At 38.4% G+C, this 24500-nt stretch overlaps 2 protein-coding genes across 8 annotated transcripts in view; one reads left to right on the forward strand and one right to left on the reverse strand.

Annotated features, from left to right (window-relative positions):
- Nucleotides 1–19717, forward strand: part of LOC137250495 (uncharacterized) — a 150352-nt gene extending 130635 nt beyond the window's left edge. For all 5 annotated transcript variants that reach the window (XM_067783387.1, XM_067783385.1, XM_067783389.1 and 2 more), the window contains 2 exons: nucleotides 13612–13741; nucleotides 13811–19717. In XM_067783387.1, the coding sequence (XP_067639488.1) occupies nucleotides 13612–13741; nucleotides 13811–14150 (470 nt within the window). In that variant the 3' untranslated portion in view covers nucleotides 14151–19717. The remainder of the gene's footprint in view (nucleotides 1–13611; nucleotides 13742–13810) is intronic.
- A 20-nt stretch (nucleotides 19718–19737) lies between these two features.
- r (carbamoyl-phosphate synthetase 2, aspartate transcarbamylase, and dihydroorotase rudimentary) overlaps nucleotides 19738–24500 on the reverse strand; it is a 51508-nt gene continuing 46745 nt past the window's right edge. For all 3 annotated transcript variants that reach the window (XM_067783381.1, XM_067783383.1, XM_067783382.1), the window contains 2 exons: nucleotides 24112–24495; nucleotides 19738–20097 (listed from right to left, as the gene is read on the reverse strand). In XM_067783381.1, coding sequence (XP_067639482.1) covers nucleotides 19897–20097; nucleotides 24112–24495 — 585 coding nt within the window. In that variant the 3' untranslated portion in view covers nucleotides 19738–19896. The remainder of the gene's footprint in view (nucleotides 20098–24111; nucleotides 24496–24500) is intronic.

Raw genomic sequence — 24500 nt, forward strand, 5'->3', positions numbered from 1 at the left:
AATGCAATAACGCGAGTTTAGAACAAAATCTTGCCAGAATCGATGAGCGATTGGGAAGAGTAGAACAGGGTGGCGTAAGAACGCAGCCACAGGGGGTATCGGCAGCGGTGCGAACACCACTGTCGGAGCAAGACCTAAAGGATATTGGCAGACTTCCCGACTGCGTGAAGGAGCTGCAAGTTTTTGAAGGGAGCCCTTCTCAATACATCTCTTGGGTTCACAGCGTTGAAGGAATTCTGTCGGACTACGATATCGTCAAGGAAAGGCCCCTGTATCGTGCCATCCTGCAACATATTAGGCAGAAAATCCGTGGCTTTGCCGATGCAGCACTGGTAGCGTATAATGTTTTCGATAGCGATTGGGTAGAAATAAAAAGGGTATTATCTCTGCATTACGCATACAAAAGGGACATTAGGACTATAGAGCACCAACTGAATCAGCTAGCTCAGAGAGGTTCAAAACTAGATGACTTCTACGCAACGGTCAATCATCAGTTGTCTCTAATAGTGAACAAAATCAAGTGCGATGACTATAGCCAGGAAACCGTGTCGGTCCTTGTGGAAACGTACCGTAACAGGGCACTCGATGTTTTCATACGGGGCCTCAGTCCAGAATTGTCGCGTATGCTTATAGTGCAGAAGCCAAAAACACTGCCAGAAGCGTACACGGCCTGCCTCGACATCCATAACCTAACGTTAAGGAACACAATAGTCCATGCAAACACTCCAAATAGAGTAGTTGTCCCCACTAATACCCTATCGCAAGTTACTCAGAGACCACCGTTACCTCCTCGATCACGGTCTACATACAACTGGACGAATCGGAACAATACTCAAGGGAATGGCCGGTCATCCTACAACAGATTCCAAGGCAATCAAGGGACGAACACCGCACCTCCTGCTAAACCCGCAGCCCCAAAACCTGCGGAAAGAATGGATGTCGACGACAGTGTTCAAACCAGACAGGTGAACTACATGAACCGTCCGACGAATAACAACGCCTTCAAAAGGGGACCTGCATCACCGATTGAAAAGATGCCCAAACAGCAGAGGCTCTACAACATGGAAGCCAACAGCGCAGATGTAGAAAGCGGGCCTTCGACGTATGCTGAATCGACAGAAGACAACTACCAGCAGGTAAATTTTATGACGGACGGGCCACCAGCCTATTTCATATGAGGACTACCGCGCAATCCAGTATACCCTATCTCACTTGTTTGACACCAAACAAAGTAGCCCTAAAGTTCTTAGTTGACACAGGGGCAAATAAAAATTTTATAAGACCTGAATTGGCAACTAATACAGTCCCAGTCAATCCACCTTTCTCAGTAACCACCGTAGCAGGACCTGTAGTAATAAACAAAAAAATCAGTGGGAGATTTTTCCAAAATGCTGGTAACGAAGCTATGGTGACCTTTTACGCACTTCCTGGTTTAAGCTCGTTTGATGGGATAATAGGCGATGACACCCTCAAAGAACTGGGTGCCGTCATAGATAGGAAAAAACATGTCCTTACAATAGATCCCAATATAAGAATTCCGCTCAAAAACAAAGTCGTAGGAAGCCTAAATTTTTTCGAAACTGACGATATACCCGACGCAATTCTCCCAAACCTAAAAGCCATAATAGAAAAGTATTCTCATTTGTTCGGTCCACTTAACACTACCAGGAACGAGCCCATATACACGAAAAGTTACCCATATCCTGCAAACATGAGGGAAAAGGTAGAAAAACAAATTACTGAGTTGCTTGAAGAAGGAATTATACGACCATCCAAAAGCCCGTACAATTCTCCTATTTGGGTAGTTCCGAAAAAACCAAAACCCTCTGGTGAAAAGCAGTATAGAATGGTAGTGGACTTCAAACGTCTGAATGCAGTCACCGTGCCAGACGCCTATCCTATCCCAGATATTAATGCAACGCTGGCCAGTTTAGGGAACGCAAAATATTTCACAACTATAGATCTGACCTCAGGCTTTCACCAAATCACAATGAAAGAAACAGATATACCCAAAACAGCGTTTTCAACCATGAATGGAAAGTACGAATTTCTGAGATTACCTTTTGGGTTAAAAAACGCTCCGGCTATATTACAGCGAATGATTGATGACGTTCTTAAAGAGTATATAGGGAAGATATGCTACGTGTATATCGACGACATTATTGTCTTTGGAAAAAGTACCGACGAACATTTAGTAAATTTAGAGATAGTGCTTAAACGGCTTGCGGATGCTAATTTGAGAGTGAATTTGGAAAAAAACGAAGTTTATGAGAACGGAAGTAGAATTTCTGGGATACGTAATAACATCCCACGGGATGAAGGCAGATCCTTCAAAGGTCCAAGCTATAGAGAACCTTTCACCCCCAGAAACGCTTAAGGAACTAAAAAGCTTTTTGGGAATGACGTCGTATTACCGAAAGTTCATTCGAGATTACGCTAAGGTTGCTAAACCCTTGACCAATCTCACACGCGGTGAGAATTCGCAGGTCAAGGCAATCCAATCTAGAAGAGTGCGTATCAAAATGAATTCCGAGGCCCTTCAGGCCTTCGATACTCTAAAAAAACTACTCGTTTCCTCAGATATTCTCGCATTTCCAGATTTCGAAAAACCATTCAACCTTACCACCGACGCCTCAAACTATGCCATTGGTGGGGTGCTATCCCAAGGAGAAACAGGGAAAGATCGACCCATCGCCTACATCTCAAGATCTTTAAGCAGAACAGAGGAAAACTATGCCACAAACGAGAAGGAAATGTTGGCTATAGTTTGGGCTCTAGACAACTTGAGATCCTACCTCTATGGGGCGAAAAAAGTTAGAATTTTCACTGACCACCAGCCTCTCACTTTTGCGTTAGGAAGTCGAAACTATAACGCCAAGTTGAAGAGGTGGAAGGCTAGAATAGAAGAGTATAACCACGAATTGATTTACACTCCTGGTAAATTGAATGTCGTGGCGGATGCTCTCTCCAGAATTCCATGCCAGGCAAACCATTTGACAGCACCGTCGGAACCCAACGATGCACCAACAGAAGCTAGAAGTGACGAGGGGACAGCTCACAGTGCTGAACAGGATTCTTCGGACCTTATTCCACACGTTGAATCCCCTTTGAACGTTTTCCGAAACCAAATAATTTTTACGGAGGGGAATGCAATGACTTGTGTTGAAAACCCACATCCAGGATTCACTCGTCATTATGTGAGACTAGATATAATTGAAAAGGCCAGCTTAACCGAAGCCTTGAAGGAACGCCTAAACCCGGCATTCATAAATATAATATATAGAAAATTTCCTTTTATACAAAATTAGGATAACTCAGAGGGTGGTCGAGGATGTGGCCAACGAGGATAGGATTTGCGGTATAATAGAGACAGAACATAGGAGGGCCCATAGAAACTCAAAAGAAAATAGGGAACAAATCTTGGAAAAGTATTATTTTCCCAAAATGGCTAGTAAGATAAAAAATTTCACTTCTAACTGTGAAACCTGCCTTGCTAACAAGTATGATAGGCATCCGGCAGTACCACCGATAAAAGAGACTCCAGTGCCGAAATATCCATGCGAAATAGTGCATGTGGACATTTTTGAAATTCAAGGGGAGAAATTTTTATCTTGCATAGACAAATTTTCAAAATTTGCCAAGCTTTTTCACATTAAAAATAAAGCATCCGTCACTCTCCGCGCTAAGCGAGCCAAAGTAATACACTATTTCACAACTCCAAAAATGATAGTCACCGACAATGAGAGGGGATTTATGACTCCATTGGTATGTAACTACATAAGAGGTTTGGGAATCGAACTATATCAGACTCCAATTCAAAGAAGTGAAGTAAACGGCCAGATCGAAAAATTCCACTCTACCATTATTGAAATTTATCGGTGACTCCGGAAAGAAATTAATAACGCTAGACCAAAGGAATTGGTGTATATTGCTCTCGATCGTTACAACACAACAATACACTCTGTAACGAAGAGGAAGCCTAGCGACATATTTTTCAACAGAACCGAAAGAATTAACTACCAAGGCCTAACCAACTTCAAAAGTAGGGCCCACAAGGAGATCAGGGAACAAATCAAGAGAAACCAGGAGTTAAGAAATCTCCGATTGAATAAAAAAAGGAAAAGAGCTAAGGAATTTAGGCCAAGAGATGAGATTTACGTTAGGGATAAACAGATAAAATCAAAACAAAAGGCACTTTACAAAAAGGAAACGGTTGGTAAAGACAATGCAGTGACATTGCTCACAGACACAGGCAAAAGGATTCATAAAGCGCATATAAAAAAAAAAAAAGATAATAAGGTCACCACGGTAAGTCAACAACAAAAGATGTCCCAATAAGGGACCACAAAGATTTGAAATTCTATAGCACAGACGACGCCAAAAAGGCGTCAATTTCAAGATCAAAGATCTTTTCTATAACAAACCACATAAGCGATTAAAGAGGCAACATAAAATATTGCAAACACAACACAACAAAAAACTAATTATGCGCTTACTAAAAAAGGCAAATCAGACAAATAGAAAAAATAGAAAAAACAAAAAAACATAAAAAAATTTAAAGAAGGGAGTAAAGAGGAAACATTACAGTAATTCTTAGAAATATTATCCTCTTTCCTCAGCTTCTTTACCACGAGTTTTTGTAAGGCGGCAGAATCCAAGGGTAGTAGCCTTTAACGCTACCTTTCAAACAAAAGTAAAGAATTACAAACTACCTCCCTTTCATATCCATGCTCTCGGATCCTGTGGACCTTCCAAGTACCACGATGGGTAGCCGGGGACGGTGGTAGGATATAGGAATACATTTAAACGCAACAAAAAACACATAAGTAAATTGCAGTTCAATTCAAAAAAGCACACAAAAAATTTAATTTTTTTTAACTCTTCCCTTAGTGTGGAAAGATTTTTTTTGTTATACAATAGAATGTTCTTTAAATAATAATAATAAAAGGAAAAAATACAAAAGAAAACAAGATTTACATTATGTAACCATTTGTTATTAGTTCACCGTCCCTGGGATAAATAATAAAAGTGCCTAAAAACAAAAAATGGTCAATATTAATCTTACCAACACTAATGAGTTTTTTTTTTTATCCATAATGGAACACAGTTTATTTTTAATATCTGGCGTGTACGGCCTCAACATCTACAATTATGGCTCCCCACTGGTAACTATTGAGCACGGGCGTGGTTGGATCCTGAACGGACACTTCAGTTTAGTCCATGTGGTCGACCTAAACTACTTCAACACGGCTTTGGTCAAATTGATGGAGTCAACAGAGCACGATATTACAAGCAGGGCTGTGCGGACTGTGCTACAATTCCACCTAAATCAAACTAAGCTGCGTCTCGACGAACTACAAATAAGCAAATCACGAAGGGTACGTTCCATTGACTGGATTGGTTCTGCATGGAAGTGGATAGCTGGGTCTCCAGATGCAGCGGATTGGGACTATATTCTTCGAAGCATGAATGACGTGATAATAAACAACAATCACCAGTACCGGGTCAACGAAAAACTATTCAACGGTACCCGCGAGTCAATCGAGAAAGCAAACGAAGCGATGCTCCACATTAACGCTATAAGCAAAAACATTAGCGAGGAGAATATCGAACTTTTTGACCTAAGCAAAGTCCTTATCTTGAAGGAACAGGTGTTAGAAGTCGTCCAAGCGTGCCAAATGGCGAAATCTGGCGTAATCAACACAAATCTTCTTGATCGAGACGAGATTGGAAGGCTCATAATGGAGGAAGATTCCCTACCATATCAGAACACCATTGAAGCCATAGAGTATGGGTCGGCCTCCGTGTATTCAAACGGTAGCACACTTTTGTACGTACTCTCAATGTCAAAGGTAAAACCAGATGGCTACCGACTCCTAATACCACGGGCCGCTGTTATAAAAGGACAACACGTTGACCTCAGCTATAAAAAAATGCTAATAAACACAGTTGAATCGTTCGGGGTGAACGAGGATTGCCCTTCGATCAGCAACACAACAATTTGTTCTCCCAAATCCCTGACTAAACTTCGGGAAAACCGGTGCCTAGCTAGGCTAGTTAAAGGTGGCGATGCCAAATGCCGCTTTGAACCAGACAACACCAAAACCGTCGAGATGATCACAGAATCAACAATATTTGTTACAAACTTTGAAGGCCTATTACAAGGGAGGAACTACTCCACAACCCTAAATGGAACGTACGTCATTATTTTGAACAACGAAACAGTCACGGTGGGAAATGAAACATTCACCAGCAGATCAGTACGCACAGCGCAGGCCCTGCCACCGCCCTTGGTAAACATCTCGAGCGAAGGACTAAAATTGAACCTTAACTACATTCACGGCCTGAGCATGTAAAACATTAATCAGCTTAAACAACTTGGTAATAATTTTCACTTTTCGCTAATTTTTGACGCTCTTGCCTTGGCTATTCTAGCAGCCGTATGCTACATTATCTGGAGAAAACTCACTACTACAATCAACTTTCCTAGACTAAATCAGACCACAGATCAGGACCAGCCAAGCCATGCAAAGGATCCTTCTGAAAAAGGAGCTCATCTGCGGGACGCAGATGTTTAAAGGGGGGGTACTTAACAAGGGGGCAGACACACTTACTTGCAAGAATGTGCTGACACCACACTTCAACAAACACAAGCAAAGCCAACGTAGGTAATTGATCCGATATCATATTGCGTAAGCACACAAAATGCAATCCATGGGAATTGCAGCGTAAGCGATATGATATGCGGGCAAAATGCAAGTCGTGTGATTCGCCACGCAAGCGATAAAATATTATTTTGGCCAATCGTGGGAAGTGCAGTGTCAGCAATTATGAAATCACTTAGACTAAGGTAGAAGCTTAGAGCTTAGTTTAAGTTAATGATAGAGTCAGTCTGTTTTTGACATTGAACGGAAATAAATGGTAAATATTGTTAAGCGGAAAAACCTATTTTTATTTGGATCTTTTCAGGTTGCAATGGGGCCGCGGGGCGGCCCCCAACTTTAACTTTTTGGAGTCCTAGTCCTTGGGATCCTTAACTTATATGTATTATTGAGCAGCCTTATAACACTATTAACCACACAAAGCAAACAACAACAGCGTTTCAAGCGCACGAGTGGGTATCTAAGGTCCGGTTTCACCCGAACTTAGACTTTCTTACTTGTTTAAATTGTGATTATGTTTCCGCTCATAAGGCAGTATTTTTTTTTTTTGTTGTTTGAGTAGAACATAAGGCGAACTTGTACATTATATTTATTCAAAAAGAGTTTCCGGTCGAGTTATTGGCTAGGGCGTACTCTAACGAATGCAGCCGATAGAGAGCAACCTATCACTCTTTTTATACTCAGTTGAGCAGAGCTCACAGAGTATATTAACTTTGATTGGATAACGGTTGGTTGTACAGGTATAAAGGAATCGAGATAGATATAGACTTCCATATATCAAAATCATCAGTATCGAAAAAAAATTTGATTGAGCCATGTCCGTCCGTCCGTCCGTCTGTCCGTTAACACGATAACTTGAGTAAATTTTGCGGTATCTTGATGAAGTTTGGTATGTAGGTTCCTGGGCACTCATCTCAGATCGCTATTTAAAATGAACGATATCGGACAATAACCACGCCCACTTTTTCGATATCGAAAAATCGAAAAAGTGAGATAATTCATTACCAAATATGGATTAAGCGATGAAACTTGGTAGGTGAGTTGAACTTATGACGCAGAATAGAAAACTAGTAAAATTTTGGACAATGGGCGTGGCACCGCCCACTTTTAAAGGAAGGTAATTTAGAAGTATTGAAAGCTGTAATTTGGCAGTCGTTGAAGATATCATGATGAAATTAGGTAGAAACGTTACCCTTATTACTATATATCTGCTTAATAAAACTTAGCAAAATCGGAGAACGACCACGCCCACTTTTTAAATTTTTTTTTTTTTAATTCAAATTTTAAAAGAAAAGTTAATATCTTTACAGTATGTAAGTAAATTATGTCAACATTCAACTCCAGTAATGATATGGTGCAACAAAATACAAAAATAAAAGAAAATTTCAAAATGGGCGTGGCTCCGCCCTTTTTCATTTAATTTGTCTAGGATACTTTTAATGCCATAAGTCGAACAAAAATTTACCAATCCTTGTGAAATTTGGTAGAGGCTTAGATTCTATGACAGTAACTGTTTTCTTTGAAAAAGGGCGAAATCGGTTGAAGCCACGCCCAGTTTTTATACACAGTCGACCGTCTGTCCTTCCGCTCGGCCGTTAACACGATAACTTGAGCAAAAATCGATATATCTTTACTAAACTCAGTTCACGTACTTATCTGAACTCACTTTGTATTGGTGTAAAAAATGGCCGAAATCCGACTATGACCACGCCCATTTTTTCGATATCGAAAATTACGAAAAATGAAAAAAATGCCATAATTATATACCAAATACGAAAAAAGGGATGAAACATGGTAATTGTATTGGTATATTGACGCAAAATATAACTTTAGAAAAAACCTTGGTAAAATGGGTGTGACACCTACCATATTAAGTAAAAGAAAATGAAAAAGTTTTGCAGGGCGAAATCAAAAGCCCTTGGAATCTTGGAAGGAATACTGTTTGTGGTATTACATATATAAATAAATTAGCGGTACCCGACATATGATCTTCTGGATCACCCTGGTCAACATTTTGGTCGATATCGCGAAAACGCCTTCACATATACAACTAAGGGCCACTCCCTTTTAAAACCCTCATTAATACCTTTAATTTGATACCCATACGTACAAACACATTCTAGAGTCACCCCTGGTCCACGTTTATGGCGATATCTCGAAAAGGATTCCACATATAGAACTAAGGCCCACTCTTTTTTAAAATACTCATTAACACCTTTCATTTGATACCCATATCGTACAAAAAAATTCTAGAGTCACCCCTGGTCCACGTTTATGGCGATATCTCGAAAAGGCGTCCACATATAGAACTAAGGCCCACTCCTTTTTAAAATACTCATTAACACCTTTCATTTGATACAAACAAATTCTAGAGACACCCCTGGTCCACGTTTATGGCGATATCTCGAAAAGGCGTCCACACATAGAACTAAGGGCCCCTCCTTTTTAAAATACTCACTAACATCTTTCATTTGATACCCTTATCGTACAAAAAAATTCTAGAGTCGCCCCTGGTCCAGCTTTATGGCAATATTTCGAAAAGGCGTCCACCTATAGAACTAAGGCCCACGTCCTTTTAAAATACTCATTAACATCTTTCATTTGATACCCATATCGTACTAACAAATTCTAGAGTCACCCCTGGTCCACGTTTGTGGCGATATCTCGAAAAGGCATCCACCTGTAGAACTAAGGCCCACGCCCTTTTAAAATACTCATTAACACCTTTCGTTTGATACCCATATAGTACAAACAAATTCTAGAGTCACCCCTGGTCCACCTTTATGGCGATATTTCGAAAAGGCGTCCACCTATAGAGCTAAGGCCTACGCCCTTTTAAAATACTCATTAACACCTTTCATTTGATACCCATATCGTACAAACATATTCCAGAGTCACCCCTGGTCCACGTTTATGGCGATATCTCGAAAAGGCGTCCACACATAGAACTAAGGCCCACTCCTTTTTAAAATACTCATTAACACCTTTCATTTGATACCCATATCGTACAAACAAATTCTAGAGTCGCCCCTGGTCCACCTTTATGGCGATATTTCGAAAAGGCGTCCACTTATAGAACTAAGGCCCACTCACTTCTAAAATACTCATTAACATCTTTCATTCGATACCCATATCGTACAAACAAATTCTAGAGTCACCCCTGGTCCACGTTTATGGCGATATCTCGAAAAGGCTTCCACCTGTAGAACTAAGGTCCACGCCCTTTTAAAATACTCATTAACACCTTTCATTTGATACCCATATAGTACAAACAATTTCTAGAGTCACCCCTGGCCCACCTTTATGGCGATATTTCGAAAAGGCGTCCACCTATAGAACTAAGGTCCACGCCCTTTTAAAATACTCATTAACACCTTTCATTTGATACCCATATCGTACAAACAAATTCTAGAGTCGCCCCTGGTCCACTTTTATGGCGATATTTCGAAAAGGCGTCCACCTATAGAAATAAGGCCCACGCCCTTTTAAAATACTCATTAACACCTTTCATTTGATACCCATATTGTACAAACGCATTCTAGAGTCACCCCTGGTCCACTTTTATAACGATATTCCGAAAAGGCGTCCACCTATAGAACTAAGGCCCACTACCTTTTAAAACACTTATTAACACCTTTCGTTTGATACCCATATTGTACAAACGCATTCTAGAGTCAACCCTGGTCCACTTTTATAACGATATTCCGAAAAGGCGTCCACCCATAGAACTAAGGCCCACTCCCTTTTAAAGTACTCATTAACACCTTTCATTTGATACCCATATCGTACAAACAAATTCTAAAGTCACCCCTGGTCCACGTTTATGGCGATATCTCGAAAAGGCGTCCACACATAGAACTAAGGCCCACTCCTTTTTAAAATACTCATTAACACCTTTCATTTGATACCCATATCGTACAAACAAATTCTAGAGTCGCCCCTGGTCCACTTTTATGGCGATATTTCGAAAAGGCGTCCACCTATAGAAATAAGGCCCACGCCCTTTTAAAATACTCATTAACACCTTTCATTTGATACCCATATTGTACAAACGCATTCTAGAGTCACCCCTGGTCCACTTTTATAACGATATTCCGAAAAGGCGTCCACCTATAGAACTAAGGCCCACTACCTTTTAAAACACTTATTAACACCTTTCGTTTGATACCCATATTGTACAAACGCATTCTAGAGTCAACCCTGGTCCACTTTTATAACGATATTCCGAAAAGGCGTCTACCCATAGAACTAAGGCCCACTCCCTTTTAAAGTACTCATTAACACCTTTCATTTGATACCCATATAGTACAAACAAATTCTTGAGTCACCCCTGGTCCACGTTTATGGCGATATCTCGAAAAGGCGTCCACACATAGAACTAAGGCCCACTCCTTTTTAAAATACTCATTAACACCTTTCATTTGATACCCTTATCGTACAAACAAATTCTAGAGTCGCCCCTGGTCCACTTTTATGGCGATATTTCGAAAAGGCGTCCACCTATAGAAATAAGGCCCACGCCCTTTTAAAATACTCATTAACACCTTTCATTTGATACCCATATTGTACAAACGCATTCTAGAGTCACCCCTGGTCCACTTTTATAACGATATTCCGAAAAGGCGTCCACCTATAGAACTAAGGCCCACTACCTTTTAAAACACTTATTAACACCTTTCGTTTGATACCCATATTGTACAAACGCATTCTAGAGTCAACCCTGGTCCACTTTTATAACGATATTCCGAAAAGGCGTCCACCTATAGAACTAAGGCCCACTCCCTTTTAAAGTACTCATTAACACCTTTCATTTGATACCCATATAGTACAAACAAATTCATGAGTCACCCCTGGTCCACGTTTATGGCGATATCTCGAAAAGGCGTCCACACATAGAACTAAGGCCCACTTCTTTTTAAAATACTAATTAACACCTTTCATTTGATACCCTTATCGTACAAACAAATTCTAGAGTCGCCCCTGGTCCAGCTTTATGGCGATATTTCGAAAAGGCCCACGTCCTTTTAAAATACTCATTAACACCTTTCATTTGATACCCATATAGTACAAACAAATTCTAGAGTCACCCCTGGCCCACCTTTATGGCGATATTTCGAAAAGGCGTCCACCTATAGAACTAAGGTCCATGCCCTTTTAAAATACTCATTAACACCTTTCATTTGATACCCATATTGTACAAACGCATTCTAGAGTCACCCCTGGTCCACTTTTATAACGATATTCCGAAAAGGCGTCCACCTATAGAACTAAGGCCCACTCCCTTTTAAAACACTTATTAACACCTTTCGTTTGATACCCATATTGTACAAACGCATTCTAGAGTCAACCCTGGTCCACTTCTATAACGATATTCCGAAAAGGCGTCCACCTATAGAACTAAGGCCCACTCCCTTTTAAAGTACTCATTAACACCTTCCATTTGATACCCATATAGTACAAACAAATTATAGAGTCACCCCTGGTCCACGTTTATGGCGATATCTCGAAAAGGCATCCACCTGTAGAACTAAGGCCCACGCCCTTTTAAAATACTCATTAACACCTTTCATTTGATACCCATATAGTACAAACAAATTCTAGAGTCACCCCTGGTCCACCTTTATGGCGATATTTCGAAAAGGCGTCCACCTATAGAACTAAGGACTACGCCCTTTTAAAATACTCATTAACACCTTTTATTTGATACCCATATCGTACAAACAAATTCTAGAGTCACCCTTGGCCCACGTTTATGGCGATATCTCGAAAAGGCACCCACCTATAGAACTAAGGCCCACGCCCTTTTAAAATACTCATTAACACCTTTCATTTGATACCCATATCGTACAAACAAATTCTAGAGTCACCCCTGGTCCACCTTTATGGCGATATTTCGAAAAGGCGTCCACCTATAGAACTAAGGCCCACGCCCTTTTAAAATACTCATTAACACCTTTCATTTGACACCCATATCGTTCAAACAAATTCTAGAGTCACCCCTGGTCCACCTTTATGGAGATATCTCGAAAAAGCGTCCACCTATAGAACTAAGGCCCACGCCCTTTTAAAATACTCATTAACACCTTTCATTTGATACCCATATCGTACAAACATATTCTAGAGTCACCCCTGGTCCATCTTTATGGCGATATCTCGAAACGGCGTCCATCTATAGAACTTAGGCCCACTCCCTTTTAAAATACTCATTAATACATTTCATTTGATACCCATATCGTACAAAATAAATTCTAGAGTCACCCCTGGTCCACCTTTATGGCGATATCTCGAAAAGGCGTCCACCTATAGAACTTAGGCCCACCCCTTTTAAAACACTTATTAACACCTTTCGTTTGATACCCATGTCGTACAAACATATTCTAGAGTCATCCCTGGTCCATCTTTATGGCGATATCTCGAAACGGCGTCCATCTATAGAACTTAGGCCCACGCCCTTTTAAAATACTCATTAATACCTTTCATTTGATACCCATATCGTACAAAATAAATTCTAGAGTCACCCCTGGTCCACCTTTATGGCGATATCTCGAAAAGGCGTCCACCTATAGAACTTAGGCCCAATCCCTTTTAAAATTATCATTAACACATTTCATTTGATACCCATATCGTACAAACAAATTCTAGAGTCAGGCCTGGTCCACCTTTATGGCGATATCCCTAAATGGCGTCCATCTATAGAACTATGGCCCACTTCCTCTTAAAATACTCTTTAATACCTTCCATTTGATACACATGTCATACAAACACATTCCAGGGTTACCCTAGGTTCTTTTTACAACATGGTGATTTTCCCTTACTTTGTCTCCACAGCTCTCAACTGAGTATGTAATGTTCGGTTACACCCGAACTTAGCTTTCCTTACTTGTTTACTATAATGCCTAAAAAAATAATTCCATTAAATAATTGTACCATTTTTCCTTTAATCTTCTAGTAACCAAAGTCACATCAGATGGGGAACCACACGAAATGATGACAATGATTGCCGGGCTCTCGGGTCTTTTCGCTGCTATGATCATCCTAGGCGTACTAATTGCTTTGATCAGCTGTAAAGGTGGCAGGAGGTAAGAATGCTAGTTTGCACGCTTAAAAACTTCAAGTTACTAATCTACTACATTTCTTGCTTGTTACAGAAACAAACACTGCAAAAATTGTTCACTCACCCACAATAGCGAATTGCGAACTTGTAGTTTTGATCGCCATAGTACGCATTCAACAATATCAACAACAAAAGCCTCAAGCGTCGAAGATGGTTTATCAGCGCCAACAACACCCTCGACAAAAGCCAAACCGACTGTTGCAATCATTTCTTCAGGCAATCTATCGGGAAATTTGAACTCCGCATTTATTAGTAGCGAACTAAATTTGACTGACTCTTTGTCGAAACCGAAAAAGAAGACACATTTTATTGATGAAGTGAATACAAAGAAGGTGCACATAAAGGAAACTGCTGTGGATATTGAACGACTTTGAATTGTTGGAATGCATAAATGGATTATGTGAATCTGCAAAATATTTTAAGAATTTAGGCGCATGGACACGGTAGCAGCTGTTGTTAGCTGGAAACCAGTGAGACGCTTTAGTAAATGTGAAGACTGATTGGAAGGAAGTTTTTTTTCATTTATGAAAGAAAGAAAAAAGAAAAACAAGAAAATCGGTTTAAATATGCAGGATTAAATAATATTAGAAATATACAATGGGAATGTATATGCAGATGTGAGCACGAAAATAGCAGCCAAATATATTAACTAATTTTCTTTTTTATTTTCGTAGGTTTAATAAAACGTCCATGAGTTTTGTAACTAAAACTATACAAAGCTTGAAAAAGTATTCGAAAAATTCGAGTAGGTAAAAAATCTGTGTGGAAATTTCGAAATTTTTATTTTAAGTTTTTAGAATTTTTGTTTGAGTATGCAGTAGCCGAAACAACTTTAGTCTAACAAAGTACCAGTTATAAGTCTCTCAAAGTTCGCATTGATTTTTTACTAGCAGAGCTCAGGATGTTTTGCAAATGGTCTAGTATCATTGAATTTGCAAAGTGGTGTAGTATATTTACACGATACACCAACAACGAAAATACGCGACATCAAAAACTGTAGTATATTTTCTAAACACAAATTAAACGCCAAATACACGACACGAACATTTCCGCGAACATTCCCGTTATGTCATGTTTCTGCGACCTTTTCTGTCGTGTATGGTGGTGTTTGCCAGTTCACGCAAATGTTCGCCAAAAATCAAAATATTTAAATTTTGCGCCAACTGTTCGTGCGTGTATGGCGAAATAGCTCATAATCGTAGTAATTTCTGAACGGAACAGACGTGCGCGGAAAAGTAAAATGGACGATAAAAAATTTCTGAGTGAATTTATTGAAATGTATAATTTTTTTTACGCTTAATTGCCACAGCGAGCAATATTGCTGCAGCACAATTGTTGTCCGTATTCATCAATGATGACGTATTCATCGCTGTCTGAAAGAGAACTAATGTTCGGCCAAAAGTTCGTATGGTGTATGGCCAAAGCTGCGAACAAAATTGCGGAATGTTCGCGGAAATGTTCGTGTCGTGTATTTGGCCCTTTAGCAACTGGCAATCCAAAACAAATTGTGCAAAGAGAAAAATGAAATTTAAAACGGTTGTTCACGATACGTAACTTATATTTGCTACGTTTCCAATACCAAATGCACAAAACTCTGAACTGCCTTATTATTATTATTTTCTTTTTTTTTTGGAATGTTACCTTATATTATCTTCCATTAAAAAGAGAAATTAGGAGTTTTTACTGTGAACCAAATCTGAAACACTCTTCCGAAAAAATTTTTTAAAGATCAATGCGAAATTTAAAAGTCTGGAACTTTGGTAGACTAAAATTTATTGTGCTCTAAAACTGCATACTGAAAAGATCTGAAATTTCTGAACAGAATAAAAATGGCAATTGCCAAGGAGATTTCTTTTCGAAAACGTTTTCGAGATGGGTTTATATAGGTTTACTTACAGAATTCATTAAAGTTTATTGGGCTACAACACTTCACGCTGAAAATAAATGTTAAAAATTAGAAATTTTTATACAGGTTTTTAAATACATGCTTCTCGAATTTTCAAGTTTTTGGAAAGTTTTTTTGAAATTGCATTTTCTACACAATTCATTGAAGTTTTTTTTTCGCAAATTTCCGAAAACAAATAAATTAAGAATATAAGTGATAAAATTCGAAAATAATTTTCACTGCTTTTTTCGTGTTGGCAGCTGAGCGAAGTAAAGGTAGCACGGATGGGCAGTATGCACTACCAGTAGGAATGCACTAAAAAATAATTTAATGCAATTTTACAACCAATCGCAGTCAAATTCATGCTAAGTGGTTTGAAAAAACTTTTCTGGAATTGTTATACACATTTTTGTCTAGTATATAACTAATTATAGTGCAAACTGCTCATCTATTTGACACAAATATGTGCGATATTTTATTGTAAACAGATGTAATTCAAAATTTAATTTTGTTGGGAAACGCAAAGTTTTATTTTTCATATAGTTTCATTACAAAAATGAGATTCAAAGGCTATTTTGGTCTTTCTGAGTATTCTAAACATGTCAGCATAATCTTCTCAATTAGTTATGTTGGTATATCGAAAAATCGAAATTTTGAGTTGAATCAGTTGACAATAAAACGTGCGATATGTTGATTAAATCACACTTAATACCTGATATATACATACATGATATATGCGTATATTTGTATTTATGTAAGGAATAATATCGATTGTTAAAAATTACATAGTTGGTATATTCCAGGGACAGTAGCATTTGTGAGTTATAAAATGAAAATAATTTTATAAAAACTATTTTTTTTATTGGCCAGAATGAATAAGATAAAGACAAACAGCAAAAGAAGTAATAAAAGAAAGTAAAATATAGCAGCATTTACAAAATTTATGTACTAAATTTTTCGAATAGGGACAGCATATTTTAAAATTTTATATTCAATTATTCTAGAATTAATTTAATATTTTCTGGCATATTTTTTATTTGTTATGAAGTATGTGCTTTAACTTATTTTTTTTTTCATCTAGTTAAATATGATATAACTACCTAGTGAGATAACCAGCCTTACGTGAATACCCCAAGTACATTCACTTGCAAGTAAAAAAAAGGAGCAAAAATTATTTGATTATTTTATCAATAACTTTCCTTTTTTAATAGACGTATTGACTCGTATTTATTGTATAATGGAGACAATGTTAGTATATTTCGAAATACTTTTGGAAAATTTTTTAAAATCTTCTTAAAATTGTAAATATTTTCCATATTGATGCTTAATATTCTTTATAATATAATACTAAATTTCACTTACGCATGTTTGCAGTCCCAATAAAACTGCATACTCATCAATATTCATAAAATTCGAAATGAAAATTTCTTGAAGTCTTTTCCCAGTAGACATTCGTAGTCAAAAAAGAGTCAGAAAGTCCTAATTCGGATCGTTCACGCTCATTTTTTAGTCTGAAATCAATGCATTTCCCTTCTTGCGATGTTCGACCGATATGAGCTTAATTTCTTACATTATATGGACCTAAATAAGACTGCGATATGACTCCTAATAAGCTCATGAACCTCTTCTTTCATCATATCGGAGTCACAAAATACTCTTATATGATAATATTTCTGCGACTCATATTTGATTTACATATTTCGAAGTCATACCGGATTCCTAAATTACGATCGCTCCGAGAATATTTGAACAATTTTTTTCGAAACGTTTTCAAAATTGGTTTTCTAAGTGTTCGTTAACAACAATTTATTGTTTTGTTGGCCTATTAATTTACTAGATTCAGGGTTCCGATTCCAAAGAAGGTACTCGAATTTCGATACGATAGTTTACCATAACAATATTTTTGACATTCGATACCGATACTTTATACTCGATACTTTAATGTCGATACTTTTTGGCACGGTGCATTTCGAACACAGTTTCGTATCGAATTTTCGGCAAAAGGTGGCAATAGATGTGCAAGGAAAAAGATAATCGAAGAAGCAGACAGCTCTGTGTCTTTTGCAGAATTTGCAATTAGTTTATTCAGAAAAACGAGACAACTGCACAATCAAAGCTGACATTGATAACTCCCGTGGTGTAATTACATTGAACGCTTTGCCTAGAGCTTCTCTTTGACAGTTAACTTAAATATATATTTTAGATGCGGTCCTGCTACACAAAATTTGTTGAACGTAAGACGTAGCAAAGAATTGAGAGTTCTTATGCAAAAGTTGAAGCCCTTGGCATACCAGTAGGCGCGATCACTCACAAATTTTCTTCGATATCCTCTAACGGAAGCCCTCGGAAACGGGTTGGTGTCGAAATTCTGTATGTACAAAATTCTGCTTTTTAAAATTCTGCTTTTTTAAAATTCTGCTTTCTAAAATTCTGCGTTCAAAATTCAGTATTAGAAAATTCTATATTAAAATATAATGTTAACAATGTTAAAGAGGTCATGTAATTATTTTGAAAAAGTGCGCCATGCACAGTAATTCTGCGTAGAACACCTTTCTGCATAGGCGGCCTTCGGCCGCGCTTATAAAAAAAAACCCTGGGCTACACCGTTCCAAGTCCGGTGTGTGGTATAACCGTGTCTACCGTCACGGTGATGTCCTTCTGCGTAGTATACCCTTCTGCGTAGGCGGCCTTCGGCCGTACTTAAAAAAAATAACCCTTAGCCGATCCCACACCGGCTACGCCATGCCATGATTCCGAAATTTTGACTTCCAGAATTAAACATGCAGAATTTTGAAAAAGCAGAATTTTAGAAAGCAAAGCAGAATTTTAGAAAGCAGAATTTTAAAAAGCAGAATTTTGTTCAAGCAGAATTTTTTTGCAATTTACAGAATTTTGTCACCCAGAATTTTGTAATACAGAATAATGAAACGCTCCCCTCGGAAACTTGCAGTTTCAATAAAGTTGGACCAAATAGACATGGGTATTAGAGGCGTTGGTTGCACATTGCCATTGAAAAGATGGTTGGTGTCATGTGTGAACACGTTACACATTCTCAGTTAAGTCCTCTCTATTGGAGCATGTATTTTACATATCCAAAGATATATTGATACCTCATTTCAAGGTACATTATTGATCCGCACATTTGTCAATGCAGTATCGACATTTTGAGTATCGAGTGTTTTTGATTCGATACTATCGAGTATCCGATACTTATAGAGCGATACTTGGTATGAGTACCGTATCGATACTTTGCCTTCGATATCGTATCCCTAATTCAAACTAAAGCCCTTAACAATAGTCTTTCATCAGTTATGAAAATAGATTTCAGAACAATTGGGATATTCACATCAGCTCATTATCAACTTATTTTCTTAAAACTTATTTTTCTGCAATGCACTTTGTTTTTGTAAACTGTATTAAAAATACTAGCTCATAAACATATAAGCTGATAACCAGAGGTAGGGGAATACCCGAAATGATTGCTAGGGCCTGGAGATCGAGTTCGAAAATATAATATTTTTAATTAATGAAAATCTTTTGCTAAGTAATAAAAATGGATTAAAATTACAATAAATTTTGCAAAATGTTGTTGCCGTTTTCTACACCCGTGAGTATGCACTTGAGGTATTCACTCAAGCCTGGTTATCTCGTTAAGTAATTAATTTTTAACCTGTTTAAAAAGTACGTTGAAGAGAAAAAAAATTCAACTAGAAAACTTAATATCCAGGCTGACAGTTCAATATACAATGTTATAACGTCTGCAGGTTATCTGGTTATATGACTTGAATTTTATTCGTCTCTCCGGAGATCACTAAAAGTAACATAACTAGAGACTCAAAAGCAAAAAAAAATCATTTAATTTTTCGATAATCCACGTTATAGGGAATGTGCTGGCCGATTTCTTATTCAGACGGCATACAAATTAAAGGGAGAATTTGTTTATTTTTAAGTTTAAATTTGAGCAATAGTTGTTATTTACAGTCCCTGGTACTTTCAGCTGCATGCCTCACTCAATATACACTAACATGCCTCTATAGTAAACAAATATTTTAAGTATGTAAATAAAACCCACGATATTTTGTTGAATTATAAAATAAGTATATGAACTTAATTTTTTTTTTGTTTCTTCTTAGCGTGTAATAGAATACACAAATCGTAGTATATAAACAAATATTCTTAAATCACAAATATGAAATGTCTTTTTATTTATTTTAAATGGAATTAAATATGGTCTTTTAGCTCCTCGATCCCACTACCATTGCCAGCAATGCCATACGCACATACATTCCATATTCCGCTTGACGGAAGTAGGCAGCACGTGGATCGGAATCAAATTCTTTGCTAATCTCAAAAACGCGCGGCAATGGATGCATGACAATTGTGCGCCGACTCGCCTGGGTCATAAGCTTTGGAGTGACAACAAAGTGCCCGCATGCCTAGAAGAGAATGCAGAGAATTATGTTGTTAATTGAAAAATGTAAACAAGTATTTTTTCCGAACACATTCAATGAAAATATATTTTAAACGCCGCGTACTAGTGGAGCAGAAAGAAAGTCAAGACCAAAGTAACGACATATAAATTTTTTAAATGAAATGCCAAATAACCAACGTCAAAAAATGACAACGTCAAAAATAGTTTTGCTTGTTTTTAGAGAAATCCAAGAAATACAAAAAATTTTGTTACGAAGTGTAGTCTTATATACCCAAACAAATATTCGATAAAATTTACTGATTTTAATCTTCTATAGAGGGTATTTTTAGAACTATATATGATTGTAGGGGCCGTCCCTCTAATTTGTAGCAAGATATAAAAGGAGCACGACGCATTGGAAGAGAAGCTCGGCCTAAAATCTCTTTGGAGGTTATCGCGCCATGCATTTTTTTAAATGCTCTCTGTGACAACTAGGGGCTGGGAGCGAAAGATCGTTTTCCATTGCCTTCACGAGACTATCGGAAAATAATGCGAGTAGAAATCTGCACTGTTCTCCCAGCGCGTTATAGGGCTTAGAATATACCCGCGGCAGATATGCCCGTCGTAATACGAAGGGGTTATGCAGCACAATCCTTTCAAGGAGTTGCCAGCGTAGTTTATATATTTTCCAACCCAATCGTCAACCTCACCTACCCGTGGCGAATCCTATTTCTTGAGCATACGAAGCTCCGGCGACTCCAATTACCTCATGAATTTATGAAGTGTGGGGCGGGGTGGCCTAGATGGTTCAATGTGGTCATACTAAACCGTTCCCGAGATGATCGGGCTTGTACCTTAATAGTGCTGTTACCGGAACGTACTATGCATATATCTTGCAAAGGATCATCAAAGCGATCAGTCCCCAAAATCTTCGGGGAGCGTTTTATTGCTACAACAACAACAACCAAAAATCTGAGGCACTTATGTCTGCAGTTTTGAACAGCGGTCGCATTTAGGGAATAAGAAAAAGGGTCCCATTACCTTCAAATAGAGCCATTTTGCATTGCGCCAGGTGACCTTGTTCAAATATTTGAACTTTAGAATTCAACATGAAGGTACAAGGGAATAAGAAAAGGGGTCCCATTACCTTCAAATAGAGCCATTTTGCATTGCGCCAGGTGACCTTGTTCAAATATTTGAACTTTAGAATTCAACATGAAGGTACATTTTTTTTTGTCAGAAGAGAACGCCATTAGTTATAACTCAGCCCATTCCTTTTCAGAGTCGATCGTGTAGACGGTAACTTCCCTGCCACTATCTAGGCCCTCTTCTGAGTACTCTATATTCGGCCGCTGAAAATTAACAGTTGTTAAATCATCCTCTGGTCATGCTATCTAATCTCGTTGGTTGTCTGTATTCGGCTCCCATTATAGATTATCTTAGTCTCTCTCTATTTGCCAAAACACTCCGCGAAGATTCAAGTTGTGTGGCGAATGTGGGTAGTTCTCTGCCGATTCCGAAACGAATTTTTAACCATTCCAACCTTTAATTATGTGGATTTTCGTCGCTACTTCCAACAGGGTAGCCTACCGCGGGATATATTCTAAGCCGCAAGGGTATTACTGTTATGCACGTCCGAAGTGGTGTGACGGTAGCGCGCTCCGCCTAGCTCACCGAGTTTGCTGGGTTCAACTCCCGGGCAAAGTAGCATTAAAAATTTAGAAATAGGTTTTTTGAATTAGAAAAAAGTTTTTCAGCTTACTACACGTTGGAAGTTACAAATGCCTGTGATCTTTAGCTCTAAGTCGTCGACGTATGCGACTGCAATCGTTCTATTTGCTTTGAAGATTGCCAAGATCTCGTTAACTAACGAGAGACCCTACGGAATCAATGCAACTATAGAGCCCTGGGTTCAATGTCGTCCAAGTACCTAACAGATGCATTCGGATTTGAAATTATTAATATTTCAGAAAACTTCTGATACATAACAATCTCGTAGACATCTTGGAATGATGCCTAGTCGACAGGGTGTCAATCTTTTACCAGTGGCCTGCAGCATGTCTGGTATCACAGCATCTAGTCCAGCCAATTTGAATAGGTTGCATAGTTTTATAGCCAATATAGCTCTTCATGGTCTATGTTGTTTGTAGTGTCAGATTTCAGAGAATAAGTAAGAGCAAGTCGGTATTAAACTTAAGTTGGATTCAAATGATTGGCCTAAGGTATAGGGCTGCCAGACGTCCCGGTTTTCCGGGACATGTCCTGGTTTTAGGCCATTTGTCCCGGTGTCCCGGTCCAACCCTAAAATGTCCCGGTTTTCGTTTCGGTTTGCTTATAATGTGCGCTCCAACTAGTCTGAATACGAGTACCAACGACCGACTTTAATTGTAAAATTCTAGCGTCGCTAGATAGTTGCACATTGTGTAGTGCACATATATAGATGTAAAGTATTCTTCCTAATTAGCTAACATAACTAAAGAAAAGGAGAGAAAAACAATTTACTTAAAATAGTTCAATATCTATATGCGATACTTGGTTATAATTCTAATGCGGACCGTATTATTCAATGCAAATTCAACTTAGGACTGACTTGCACAGGATTTTACAATTATATTAAAAATAAGCCAGAAGTTTTGGAACAAGTTCTGCGCAACGAAAATATATGAGTGTTTAATTTTATCCTTTTATAAAAAACAAAAAATAAATGTAAGACGCGATAACCTCCGAAGAGATTTTAGGCCGAGCTTCTCTTCCAATTTTCGTCGTGCTCCTCTTGATTTTCCCTACAAATTGGCCGGACGGGACTTACATGTTTTATGCCGACTCCGAACGGCATCTGCAAGGCAGATGAGTTTTCCTTAGAGCTTGTCATGGCAGAAATACACTCGGAGTGCTTGCCAAACACTGCCGAGGGGCGATCCCGCTTAGAAAAATTTTCTTCTAATTGAAAAACCTTATTTCTAAAATTTTGATGTTGCTTTGCCCGGGGTGTGAACCCTAGTGTATTTCTGCCATGAAAAGCTCTAAGTGAAGTCTCATATGCCTTGCAGATGCCGTTCGGAGTCGGCATAAAACAAGTAGGTCCCGTCTCGCCAATTTGCAGGATAAATTAAAAGGAACACGACGCAAATTGGGAGAGAAGCTCGGCCTAAAATCTCTTCGGAGGTTATCGTGCCTAACATTTATTTATTTGTTTACCTTAGAAGTATTTATTTTGAATAGTAATTGTGATTAACTGTTTTAGAGTACCAGTAAGGTATATCATTTGTTTATGGTTTTATTTTTGTGCTGTGTAACTAAAAAATAATATTTATGTGCGTAAATAAAAAAACATTTTAATGTTTTTTTTTTTGTGGGGGAGGGGGGGGGGGGGGGTGTATATTTCTTGAATTTTCAAAGTGTCCCGGTTTTGTCCCATGGGAACCTGGTAGCCCTACTAAGGTATCAATGTAACCTAAGGACCTTCTATCAAGGAAACCTTCCATTCATAAAATAAAAAAAAAGTTCCAATTTTGATTTTACAAAGTCTTTCAGCTCCGACTACATGGTACAATTTAGTTCAGACTTGATTTTTGAGACAAATCATTTTTGAATTCTGGTCTAGTACTCTTTGACGAGTAACAGATGGGAAGCATTTCTGAAAACTTAATGTAGAAGACAGAGCTAATAAAGCTTCGATAGCCTTGTAACCTTGCTGAGTGGAATTGTAGGCCACCTGGTACTTTTTTGTGTGGTTCTTGAAGACCCATCAGCAATTGTCCTGTCCGAATTTTAAGTGGCTCACAATAGATGACTCAGTGGCCTCCTCTTCTACTTATTAATTTTCATCTCCGTTTTTGATATTCCTCTACGTCCACCTCTACGAACCAGTATGAAACTTCCTAAATTATATAGAGTTGGGGAAGGAGCTATATTTTTATATTTTATACTTTCAAAACTGTACGTAGCTTTGGTGCACCATTTGGAAAAAGTTCGGCTTAGAACTTTGGACGCCCTTCATCGCCTTTTTTGTCTTTTTCATTTCATTTCTTTCACTCACTTTTTTGTACTCCTCCTCACTAGCGAAACGTTCCTTTTGTATGCGCGTCATGTACAGTACATCTGTAGTTGGCAACGCATCTTCCATGCTGTTCATTGTCTTCTGCAGCACACCCTTAGTAGCTAAATAACGTACTATTTTCTCCGGCATGCCGAGATTTGGTGGGCTTACATACTGCAGGGTAACATTATAAAGCGTTAAAAGTCGCGCCAAAGAATGAACTGTACGTCCATGTTTCAGATCGCCAACCATGGTAATTGTTAGACCATTCACAGTACCAATCTCCTCACGTATAGTGAAAATGTCGAGCAGAGCTTGTGTTGGATGCTCGCCCACACCATCACCAGCATTTAATATGGGTTTTCGTGAATGATACGCAGCGCGCTACA

Source organism: Eurosta solidaginis, chromosome 4 (assembly GCF_040869045.1).
Source record: "Eurosta solidaginis isolate ZX-2024a chromosome 4, ASM4086904v1, whole genome shotgun sequence".
NCBI lineage: Eukaryota > Metazoa > Arthropoda > Insecta > Diptera > Tephritidae > Eurosta > Eurosta solidaginis.